Raw genomic sequence first — 12,699 nt, forward strand, 5'->3', positions numbered from 1 at the left:
TTTCGGCTCGCTTCGCTCGCCAATAGAGGGCGACTTGGTGCAAGTCTACGTGGCAAGTTGCAAGGACACTTGCTACTTGTTAGAACTGGCATTAGATCACTGACTATGTTTAATAAATAAATTAAATGGGACAAATATATCATAGTTACCACTTTAAATGCATGAGAGAGAAAACGACTTTGTGCGTCAGACAGTTATCACGGCGATACTTTGTCATAGTCTGGCAAAAAGAAGAAAAGAAAACATTTTCCTCTTAATGTTATTATATCAAAAGCGCCAAAGACGTGGATTGAGAATGAGTCCAGTTTTCTTATAAAAAGGCGACGTTTACGCCTCTTTCAATGCCAACTGTATAATACGGTCTAAAATTCACGAAAATTAAAAAGAAAAAAACCAAACTGGTCACCTAAAATAGATTATTAATTAAGTGACTTCTCCTTCCCGCCTCTTTCGTCTACCACTTTCTACAAATTTTCTTGTCCCCAGGAGTCCAGCTATTGCTTACAAAACTTTTTAGGCTTATCCACAATTAAACCAGGTCGCTTGTGTACCATAAACAGACGACGCCTGGCTGATGCGCAAACTACTTTGTGTACCATCAGAGTTAACAAATGCATACCTTTATGCCTGTACACACGAAAATAAGTAAACAAGGATAGCTCTACGTTTTCGAATTTATCACTTAAAGAGCGTTTACGAAAGTATAATTTACATACTACATTGTATTTGTTTATGTAGTATAAGTGTGGACAAAAGATGTAAACTACAGACGTCAGCGTATAGGTGTGGACGGGGCCTAAAGCCTGGTTCTCATATGATCGTCCCGATCGTCTCTGTCGCTTCTGTCGCTTCAAAAAGTTTGCTTGCTCCAATCACCTCAGACTTTGCAAACGACAGAAGCGTCAGAGACGATCGGGGCGATCATATGAGAACCAGCCTTAAGTCTCGTATAATATGTACGTGCGCAGTGACAATAAAGATGATGATGATGATGATGATGATGATGATGATGACGATGATGTTGATGATGAGAGAGATGATGTTGATGATGAATCGAAGAAACAGTTAACATATATAGCAAGTTACCTTCAATACAGCCAGTTGGTCTTTCTCCTTATTCGGAACATACTTTGCTTGAATTATAGTTAAATCTCTTTTGATCTTAAAGACAAAACATGGTAAGTAAGCGATTTACACTTGCTATACGTCATCGTACCGTTTGGGTACCATTTGGCGGCATATAATATAATAAGAGAGTTGGGTCGAAACGGTCGTGTTTTGGTAAGACACTGTTGAGCGTCTTACACTAAATTTAATGCTCTGGTATGTGACTATTCAAATGCCAAAGCAAGTGAGCAGTTCTCATATGATCTCATTTGTTTTCCACTACTTTGCTATAAAAGCACTTTTGAGCTTTTTTGATTTTTTTTTACCCTACCACGGCAACATCAACAGACAAAAACACAATAATAATAAAGCATTATCAAAGCAATTTAAAAACAGTAGACGAAAAGTAGGAAAATTGTGAAACTAACCTTATATTCAGGTTTCATCTCATCGCCTTCTTCTGTAACACACTGATCCAGAATTCGCTGAAGGACAAAATACCACATAAAAGATTTTTTTATTTTTTTGTTATTTTTTTATTAACAGGAAAAGTGATGACTAAATGCGTAACAACTTTAAGGGTTAAGAGATATAGTGGTACGAGCCATATCACTATAATCACTTGAAAAAAGTTTTGATTAATTTTTGACAACTCTCTGACAATCTTTGTATGGTTTGTCTGGTTTCTGTTTCAACTGGCCATTTCAACTGGAAAGTAAACCGTAAGTAAGCGGGGTGGTGTTGACAATTATCAGCGAGAAAACCCAGAACTGGACAATTAAGTCCTGTGTGAACTCACAGCACTTTTCTAAATGTATTTTTTTAGTCGATTTCCTCACCTCAGCAACATCAGGCATTCTGATCACGAGTGATTGCATCATAAGCAAGGGGCCTGGGGCTGAAGACGACAGAACTTCTCTCCACCTTTTGAAGTTTAGAAAGGCGAAAATGAACTCCAATTTCAAGAACATTCACTACAACAATTTATCTCTTATTAACTAATTATTTCTAATTAATTAATCGATTTATTTAATATTATTTTACTATTATTGATAATTATTTAATTATTTTTGCCATCAATTGAATTACTTAATTTATTATTTTTAAAAATTTTAATTTTTTTTTTTTTTTTGTTTTTGGGAAGGGGATAAAAAAAAAAAAAAAAAAAAAAAAAAAAAAAAAAAAAAAATTAAAAAAAATAAAAAAAAAAAAAAAAAATTAATTTATTATCCTGTGAAAAGAGGCTGGATAAGGAAAATATATTGAACATTCTCAGGAGCTCCTACATTCTAATATTTTTGTGTTGTAGCCGAAGTTTTTAGTGTGTCGAAGGAGTACCTTGGTTGTACTCTCATTCTTATAAAGGGTCTGTCAAATAACTAAAGTACCCAGTTAAAACCGCTTGCTGATTTGTTTTTTAAGACATTCAGTAAGGAGCTGGAAAACTTTATGTCCGGTCACATGTCTTAAAGTCGTCTGGGAGATCATGATGTCTACATGAACATGTACCTGCTATGCTCAGCAATCGCCATGGCAACATCTCTCTTTTCCTCTTTTAAAGCGATATCCAGGAGGTTTTGATTGTAGCCGTTCATCAGAATTTCTTGATCTTTGAGTGACAGCAAGTAAAGCACGATCTCGTCGTGTCCTTCGAAGGATGCCAGGTTCAGCGCTGTGTTCTGTTTAGACAAAATAAACTTTCAACAACCGAGCACCTAACTCTATGTTCTATGAGTTAGTTAAATTTCAATATTCGCTCAACAGCGCGCCTGCAGGAAATTAAGGTAGTTGCATTCCACAAAACATGTCAAGCGACAATGATAAAGGGGATTGAACATTGAAACCGTTTAAACAAAGTTGGGAGAAATCGAAGATTCAGTATATATTGTTCAACATATTTTTAAGATTAAAATTATTTTTGCAACATTACAAATTGATTTATGTTGTTGTTGTGACAATCCCAGGGGCTACCTCAAAAAGTTTTGAGGCTTTCATATACCTAAACTTGTGAAATACATACCCTTTTATATACCTGAAGCATGAAAAAGGTACCCCTTTCGGGCGGAGCCTCCCCGTATTGGTCATTATGATGAGTCCCCCCTGGGGTGACAATTCTGCACTTGCCGCACAAATATTTCAAATGAACATAACATAGTTTAAAATCCCAACTAGCAGGAGGCAGACCAGCTGGCTATTTAAAAAAGGTGACCGAAGATTTGAACTCGGGAAGACCAAGAACACATTCAGCTAGTGGCAAGGTGAAGGGTTTGAACCCGGGACCTCCGGATTACAACACCAGCGCCCTAAACCACTCAGCCACACTGCCTTCTTAGAAGATGAAGTTTACATGGACGGGACTGACCTTATTTTCATCCACAGCATTTAAGCAGTCCGGGTGTTTAGACAAGATAGATGATACACATCTTTTGGATCCTCGGGTGGCCGCTAGATGCAAAGCTGTCTTGTTATGTTGATCTCTGAAAAAAAATACAATAAGCTTTTCAAGCTTCAATTGAACAGACTACCCTTTAAGGTCGTAGTCAGTTTTTCGACATCATACCTTAACATAGCCACACAGGGTGCTCCCGTTGGAAAGCGCCTTTTTCAACTTAGCATCAGGTATGAGAAGTGTACCATTAGATATCAACTACCCGTTGCCACATATTGTGCAACTTAGTCTGCAATCGCATATTTTCAACCTTGGTGAAGTCAGGAATGTCAGGCTTAAGGTTAAAGTGCAGTAGAACCCCGCCTTACAAGCACTTCATTAATACGACCATGTCATTATTACAACCGCACGTTTTGGCACCAAATTAATTGAAACCTCATTCAGTAATTTGCTTTATTTAAGGACTTTAAGAGACCCACGTGGCCGCAATTACCCCGTCAATACGACCAGATTTGTTGGTCCGTTGCTAGTGGAATTAGTCGCGTTCCACTGTAACTCCTGGTAAAGTAAAATTCCTTATGCATGATTACGTCAACCTGGCTAGTTTCACCACCAAGCCCCGCTTTCAAAGTGCAAACTTATAAATATCATCATCAAAGCAGCAAAGATGAAAAGAATAGTTACGTGAAAACTACATGAAGGTGGCGAAAGGTTGCAAATAATTTGCGTAAACGAGGCTTGGTCGTGAATTTTGAGCTTATGACGTTATCATGCATAAGGACTATTGTAACTATCACCACGATGATGCAGCGACACCCAATGGATGTGTCTAGGGTTTTAGCTGGCTGGGAAAGATCAGTTGTTTGATTTGCTAGGAGAATTTCTTCGGTCGCAGGGCGTCACGGTATTGATCAATTTTATTTGGCACCTTTAAATAGGCCATTTCCGAGTTACCCTTTGCCTCTGTTTCAAAACGAGTCTACGTGCGAAACCATTCATATGAAAATAAGTTTCACCTACAGGTCCATTTTCGTGCAAATCAAACTCATTTTCATTTGCATGGTTTCGCACGTAGACTCGTTTTGAAGCAGAGGCAATGGATAACTCGGAAATGGCCTATTTCCGCCCTCCGCCTCCTGCCGACTCCTTCATTGAAGGTGGAATGTCTGATCTTTTGGTATTTTAAATGTACCTTTCGTCCCCTCTCTCAGGACCTCTCAGGGTTTTCTTCTTCCTAACTGGGAGACTTTTTAAGACATGGAAAAGGAACTTTGTACATATTTTGCACTCGGAGCTTGAGTGAGGAACAGAAATAACTTTGCCAGCAACTATTGAGCCTCAATATGCTGAACATTCTAAAAAATCCTCGTTGGGTACCCCGGACGCTTTTAAAATTAGTTAAACGTACTTCTCTATAGTAGCTCCTTGAGCCAGTAGGTATTCAGCCACCTGGTCGTGTCCATTCGAGCAAGCAAGATGAAGAGGAGTCATGCCCTTGTTGTTTTGTAAATTTATCATACGAACGTTTCGTCCAACCAAAAGACTCTCTACTATTGGTAACCAACCGTATCTGGAAAATAAAAGCATTTATTAATTCACATGATGAACCTTACTGGCCAAACCCTCTGGTTCCGTTTGGGAGAATGGAACCCTAGCCCCAACGATGCGGCGTTCCGTTTGCTGTTTCCTTTACTCGCATGTGCTACGATATGAACTTTGTCTTCGTTCCTTCCATATTCCCTTTATAGCGTTTCGTTTCTAAGTTCCATTTTTGCATTCCGTTCTGCGTCCCATTTTGCTTTCTGCTCTTGCATTTCCTTTCCGGTTTACGTTCCTAACGCTTCCCTAACCCCGAACTATAACATAGACTGCAATTGGACAAAGTGCTGTAGACATAGAGACAGAAACTCTAAATTAACACAAATAATACACAGATTACTCCCATCACTGGGAGGAAATAAAAGAGACAGACTGTCAGCAGAAATTAACAGATGCAGCTAGCTTAGTCAGGCGCTTTGTTTTTTTGATTATTTGAAGCGAAGGAATAGTTCCAACGCTGTGGGATGCCATTTTTGATATTAAAACCAAAAAGTTTCGGAACTCAGTAGGTTTTAATATTTCGGCTTTTACTGTTTATGTAAGTAACGGATGAAGACTGCAGCAACAACGATCCGAATGAACTGCCGAGTGAACAACCTACAACATGTGCATAAGCACATGAAAGGTCTGAACAAACAGACCGAGCAGACGAAGGTCGAAAGTGCAGAAAACCATCCATAAAACTGACTGACTAGAGGGTTTACTGACTAGATCGATGGTAAAGAAAAGTCCCAACAGTTATGCTTGTGTAAGTAACAGACGCAATGACTGGCTATGGTGGTTTACTTGGTAGTGATCTGTTGTCCTTATTTAATTTTATTGCTTAGGTAAATATTACCATTGTTATTTAAATTAAGGAATTTATAATAGTGAGCTCACTGAAAAGTTTTCCCGGATCGGAGTAGATTGTCATGAAAGCTCACAAAGTCTGCCATTCTCGTCAGGGGCACAGTGACAGACACGTTAGAGAGATAATTATTTCGTGAAGAGTAAACTAGAAAACAGGATAAGCGCGCGCGGGTAGACGTTACATTGATCTTTTTATCCGTATTGTAACGTACCATTAAATTAAAAGCCAAATCAGGGTAAATCTCTCTGAACCACGTTTCAAACTGCGGCACCACAGCTCCGATACACATATTTACAGCAGTATATTTAAGAAAATCTTAAAAATCTTACTTGGCCGCAATGTGCAGTGGCGTGTCCAAGTCGTTTGACGTCACTCCAGCGGCAGCTTTGTTTGTAGCCATCAGAAGGGAGATGTTCTAAAAAGGGATTGTAAGGAGACATTAGGAGAGGCTGGGATAAAGGCGAAATTAGGGGAATCTACGGCATTTTAACGAGAACTGACCTCGAATAGCAAGTACTCAAAGGCTGAAAGAAGGAGGGATCAAAGGATTGTAGGTACTAGGGAAGGAAGGAAGAAAGGAAGGAAGGAAGGAAGGACGGACGGACGGACGGACGGACGGGGGGGGAGAATTAAGGAATAGCTTTGTTTGTTCCTTTAGTCTTTTGTACTACCAAGGTGCTCGTTTCACCTATGTTCAACCCTTTTCTCCATTCTTTGATGTAAATTGTAAGTATGTGCTATTGTAGTACCTAGTTCAAATAGTCCTGTACCGCGCAAATTAACTAAACGAAAACACAGTCTCATGAATTCTGCTTGATAGAATCATGTACAATACTGTTACAAGTCACCCAAGCTATCGTCTTTTTTCGTCGTGCAAAGCACGCGACGAATCCTGTGATAATCATTAAATAAAGGCAATATTTTGTTTTAAAGGACGAATAATTTGTCTTAGGTGAAAAACATGCGCGACGTATATATCTTCTAGATTTATGCGACCATTTATCTCGGAGGGCGAATAATACGTAGTCTTATTTTTTTATGCATTTATCTAGGCTTATGCTATGCAAATTATTTACTTTGGATTGTCCACTCCTCGCAGCGTAATGCACAGGGGTGAAGCTCTTGTGATCCTTATCAGTGATAAGATATGCTGATGACGGCACCTGAAACAAAAAGAAACTTCATTTCGAAATGTAGCGAGATTGTTTTATTTAAGATCACTTTATTCACTCGATAACCAAACTAACTTTCCATTCAGTCATCTACCTTCCCCCTCCCCCTGAAATATACAATGTCAACCCTATCTGTTCTCAGGAATCGACTAAAATAGAGACTCGATACAATTTTACACGGAATATTAGAATGCAGTGGGGCCTAGTGCGATATGTAGCCAAAGAGGCCTAAGTACATTGAGGCCTGGCAACAAATCCTTTCATATGAATATGTCATTTCATTAAGATGGTTTTCGCCGGACATTCGAGCAATACAGGAAAAAATAGAGTTACCACAGAGATCTCATAACATGGTAACAGTTTGAGTACAGAAACAAAAACCTACCAAAACTTTAGCTTTCAAGCTGACCCCACCAAAGAAAAATGGATTTGAAATTATCTACGTTTCAGTTAAAACAGACGTTGTACGCCAGTTTAAAACAAAATGGCGCGCGTTTTTAACATTTTTACGAAGTTTGACTATAATTTTCTCGAGAATGCTTTAGATTTTAATATCGGGGTCACTGAGGCAAATAAATTTCATAAACATGTTTCAAATAGTATATAAAATGTTACCGCACTATGATTAGGTTTTGGTATTTAATTTTTGCATTCATTGCTCAAAGTTTCAGCGAAGTCCGTCCTAATTGCATTATGAGCTATGTTAATTACTTTTTTTCATAAATTTAAGGTGGCTCTGAATCCCACCTTCAGATTGTTCACAAAGTCTGAAAAATATTTCTTTTACCAATGAGCAGAAAAATCTACACAAAAATTCACCGATTGCTTTTTTTAAGCTTTATCCCATTTTTAACCTTTTAGACAAAATAGGGCATTTTTGACGTCATTTAAATTTGAATTTGTTTGCAAAAAAGCTTGCTATCTGTAGTAGAATGCCAAAGATAGTTAGGTCTCTTTTTTGTCAGACACTTTAAGTCATTTTCATATGAAGTTCTGCACTGTTTAGCCATCATAAAGAGAAAGGGCAACTTGAACATTTTTCTATTTTCTTTCTCACCTGAAAGGCAAGAGAGGATTGCCTCTTGCAGAAAGGTCAATCTTATTTCAGAAACAAAATTGACCAGTCAGTGGTAAACAAAGGTACGCTTACAGACCTTCAAAAGTAACTCCATTACACTGGTATGGGGAACTGCAGCATGTAGAACTGATCTCTGCTCAACACTCTTGACTGTGACATCAGCACCTCGCTCAAGCAGCAGCTGAACAGTGTCCACTCCACCTTTAGCCGCCGCTTTGAACAGGGGGGTACAACGCGCTCTGTCAGGGGGATCCACTGAGGCACCCTATGAAGTTAGTTATAAAACCCTTGAAGTTAGTTGTGCGAAGGAAAAACGTTATCCCATACAATCCCCCTTCCCTACTAAAAATAATCTGATTTGATCTATCTTGTCGTGCGTTGTTTATTTTTCACTGTAAATTTATTTTTGTGATTTGTTGCCGAGTTCTAGCGCCTGGTTTCTTTGGAGTCCCTCAGTCATAAATGAAAGAACATAACCGCACTTAAATCGGTTCATTTTAAATGATAGCGACAGCTAAAGAAGGCGAAGAGTAGGGTCATTAAGGATTAATTACATCAGTTCTATTTAACAAATAGATTCCATTTTGCCGTGCGTCTGTTCAGTTATAGATCACAGATGACGTCAAAATGTGGTATGAACAAAAGAAGTGGCCCACGAGCCGAAGGCGAGTTGGTCACTGATGTTCATACCACATTTTGACGTCTTCTGTGATCTATAACTGAACTGACCCACGGCAAAATGGAATCTATTTGTTTTATATAATAAAACTCTGATTTGGACTATGAACTCTGATCACGCGCGCGAGTCACACCACCACGTGACGTCATCTATGCGTCTGTACTCTAATAGATCATAAGTAAGAACCAATCAAAATGCGCGTAGATTTCAGGTTATTATATAACATGTAATGGCCTTCCTGGTTTATGATGTTCAGGGCCGTAACCAGACCTTTTCCATAGACGAGGCAAGATCTTGCTTGTGGGTTCTGGGGGCATGCCCTCCAGAAAATTTTGGAATCTAGAAGCTTTGAATCTCAGTTCAGATACATTTTTCATGACGTATTTCTAGAGAAAAATCAATCTTGTTCAACTGGGGATTATTTTCCCAACAAAACATATTTTTATTTTAATTTTGGGTAAAAATTATGATGAGGCAAGTGCCTCGTCTTGCTCTTGCTTGTTACGGCCCTGCTGTTATGTTATGTAGTTTGTATAGAGTATTATTATTTTACTAGCTCCTTGAGCGGTCAAGATGAAACGAATCCCGTGCTCTGATTGGCTACCCGAGCGGTCAAGATGGAGCCATCTTGACCGTTCGGGATCGCCCGCTGTTTCCCGCAAGCAAAAAACCTTGTTCCGTCGTCGCTACTTCAAAAAGCTTTTCCGTCGTAAATTTGAGCTATGAAAGTATTTTGCCGAAACAAAACAAGTATTTTCTGTCTGTTTCTAGCGAAATGGAGTCCGATAACAAAGAAATAGGTATTGAACAAACTAATTTTAACAAATTAATCAACAAATGCTAACGAGTTTCGTGAATTTTATTTGCCACAACAACCACCTAATACAAAAATTAAAACGCAAGGTGACTTGAAGACATGTTATCGTTTTTTTTCGGCGGAAAAGGGAAAGAAGTCAGTGACATACCTGAAGAATAAAGACTTCGGCAAATAGTCGTTTGTGTAAAATCTTTGGGAGGGGGGGCGAACCAGGCACTGAAAGCTTTTAAAACATCTTTTCACCGAAGCCTCTAACGCTCACGTCGAATAAGGTCGGGTCGAACATTTATATCAACGATGTAGGAAAGTTCAAGCTTTTCCCGTGAAGTGGTAAGTCCCAAACGCTTTCAACAGTCACAATTTCAATATTCAGCTCGTGTCAGGGCAGGTTTGCACCACAAAAGCGCCAGAAGCGAGCAAATACTCTGCAAAACGTCCAACAATCAAACGCTGGCGGCCAGATGGAATGGACATTCTTGTTTTAAGGCTTCAAACTCAACGTTGATTCGTAATTTTAGCCATTTCGATATCCTTTTGACGGTTAAAAAGAGTTGAATTTCGCTGTTGTCGCGTCGTTTTACTTCAACTCGATTCATTCAAGAATTTGACAGTCACTCGTTAAATTTTTAAACCAATAAAATGATTTTAGCGTGCGCAATTGAATGTGCATGCAACTGGCTTCCCTTTCAGTACTCAAAAAAAGTCAAATAATAAATCCTTTAATGAAGAAATTGTTCAACATGACACGAGCGTGGGACAAAGTAAAAATCTGAGTCCCCGACGGGAATCGAACCCATGGCCTCCCAGATACCGGTTGGGCGCTCTAACCAACTGAGCTACGAGAGACTCGTTGAGAGCTGGGCCATTTTAATAGGCCATTTCACTAGGATCCTTATTATTTACTACAAACTTGATGATTTCGACATTGCTGATCCTAGCAGTATGCAGGACGCGTGTCACATATCAACCGAGTCCCACGCTCGTGTCATGTTGAACAATTTCTTCATTATTTATCACCGAGCTTAAAATTTACCATCTTTATTATTTACTACAAATAAATCCTTTATTGACCAAGCTTGTTCGGTCAAGATGGCAGGATATTGGCCTCGTTCTTTTTTTGCGTGTTTATGGACCTCGACTTCGTCTCGGTCCATAAACACGCAAAAAAAGAACTTGGCCAATATCCTGCAATCTTGACCTCAAGCTTGGTCAATAACCCATATATATCATGTCATGTGTTTTATTATTATGTGCCTTGTCCTGTCAAACCATGCATGGCACGTCATGTTATGTCATGTCACGACGTGTCACTTTCTGTCACGTCCTACCATGTCATGTCGTGTCAAGTCATGTAATGTGATGTTATGTTGTTGGTGTTATGTCACGAAAAGACAAAACAGACGAACAATCAAACAAGTAAAAAAAAAAAACAAGTTTGCACAATTGCAAAAAAAAGAAACTAGTATTTTATTAACCTGATCCAGAAGGTATTCAACTACAGCCACGTGATTGTTCGCAGCGGCTCTGTGAAGAGGTGTCTGTCCTTCGCTGTCAATAAGCGTTATTCGACATATGGTAAGATCATGATTGGCCAGTAGTTTGACTATCTCAAGTGATCCCTGTCCGCATGCCATATGAAAAGCTGTACTTCTATCAGAGGCCTAAAAACGAACAAGGCCGGTTACCACTAAGCACTATACAACATTACATATTAGATATTGGAGAATGCATTATGATTTACCTTATTACATGAAATTTTCGCGACACGTTAATTTCGCGATTTTGAGGTGCGCATATTTCGCGACAATTAAATTTCGCGATTTTGCGAAAATTTTGTATTTTGAATCACTTTAATTTCGCGTTTTTGGGTAAGACACAATTTACATTTCCTTGGCACTATTCTTTAACATGCCCTTGAATTATACAAAACGACTTCATCAAAGGAGCAATAACGTCAAAATTAACAAAAACGCAAGGGCGAGACTTTCTCGCAATGTTTACAAGTAGGTCGTGCTTGTACGTGCATGAGTTATAGTTCTTGAGTCAATTGACGACAACATCCATTTACATTGAAAATTCCTTCCTTCAGTGGTACAAAACTTTTTTTTTCTTAATTGTTGACAAAATGTGAGTCACTTAATTTTCGCGTCATGTTATATATGTTCGCGACACTTATTGTTCGCGTCACTTTAACGTGTCGCGAAAATTTCATGTAATAAGGTACTTATTTCAAGTGGTAGGGGAAACAGGTAAAAAGGTGCTACAATGATCCGGCAAGGTCAAATAAGAAGTATAAAGAGTAAAAAGTTACTTGTCTTTTCAGAATTTTCTTTTTTTAACGTGTAATAATATATGCGCATGGTAGGCACATTTCTTACGTTCCTGCATTGCAAAATCTAGGACAAGCTTTGTTGCTTCATCACCGCGATACTCCGCAAAAAATGTTATTCAATTTCCGTGCCAAAAAGCTGCCCTCGGCTAATGTGATCCACAACGTCGTAGCGTATCTCGTTTTTTCTTGGCATAAAACAAAAGCCAGCCTTTGGCACACTGCAGGATGGAGGATTGTAGGTAACTCCAGCATTTCGCCAAGTCAGTTCCAAACAGTGCGCCAGTACAGCTTTAATACTTCTGAGGGTGAGAGTATCTAAAAACACAACACCATAACTTCGGCCAACACTCAAACCAGGACCACTTGATTTGAAGAGCAGGCAGTAACCATAAGGACAACGTACCTCCCACATCAAACCTAGATTTATTTTCTTGATGAAAGGTTTTTTAAAACGATGTACTCTTGATGCAACAGAAAATCTTCAGAACTTGAATTACATAAATTAATATTAGCTATCAATGAATATTTGCAAGCAAATAGAAGGTTAGTCTATAAAAGTAAAAAGTTTGCCAACTAACCTTTGGAGCTCGTACTCTCGACCCATTTTGTAAACACAGTTCCACGATCTGTTTGAAAACAAAATCACAATTTACATTAAAACATCAACTACGTGATG

General features: G+C 38.8%; 1 protein-coding gene across 1 annotated transcript in view; it reads right to left on the reverse strand.

Moving 5' to 3' along the window:
- The window catches only part of LOC144638688 (transient receptor potential cation channel subfamily A member 1-like), a 51,545-nt gene that overhangs the window by 23,722 nt on the left and 15,124 nt on the right, over positions 1-12,699 (reverse strand). The window contains exons 9-20 of the mRNA XM_078497914.1: positions 12,602-12,649; positions 11,167-11,352; positions 8,272-8,460; positions 7,022-7,108; positions 6,275-6,360; positions 4,905-5,066; positions 3,470-3,584; positions 2,617-2,786; positions 1,947-2,031; positions 1,536-1,592; positions 1,087-1,161; positions 150-220 (exon numbers count right to left, since the gene is read on the reverse strand). Of these exons, the coding sequence (XP_078354040.1) occupies positions 150-220; positions 1,087-1,161; positions 1,536-1,592; positions 1,947-2,031; positions 2,617-2,786; positions 3,470-3,584; positions 4,905-5,066; positions 6,275-6,360; positions 7,022-7,108; positions 8,272-8,460; positions 11,167-11,352; positions 12,602-12,649 (1,331 nt within the window). The remainder of the gene's footprint in view (positions 1-149; positions 221-1,086; positions 1,162-1,535; positions 1,593-1,946; positions 2,032-2,616; positions 2,787-3,469; positions 3,585-4,904; positions 5,067-6,274; positions 6,361-7,021; positions 7,109-8,271; positions 8,461-11,166; positions 11,353-12,601; positions 12,650-12,699) is intronic.

The sequence above is a fragment of the Oculina patagonica genome, chromosome 14 (genome assembly GCF_052425735.1).
Source record: "Oculina patagonica isolate OP01 chromosome 14, crgOcupat, whole genome shotgun sequence".
Lineage (NCBI taxonomy): Eukaryota > Metazoa > Cnidaria > Anthozoa > Scleractinia > Oculinidae > Oculina > Oculina patagonica.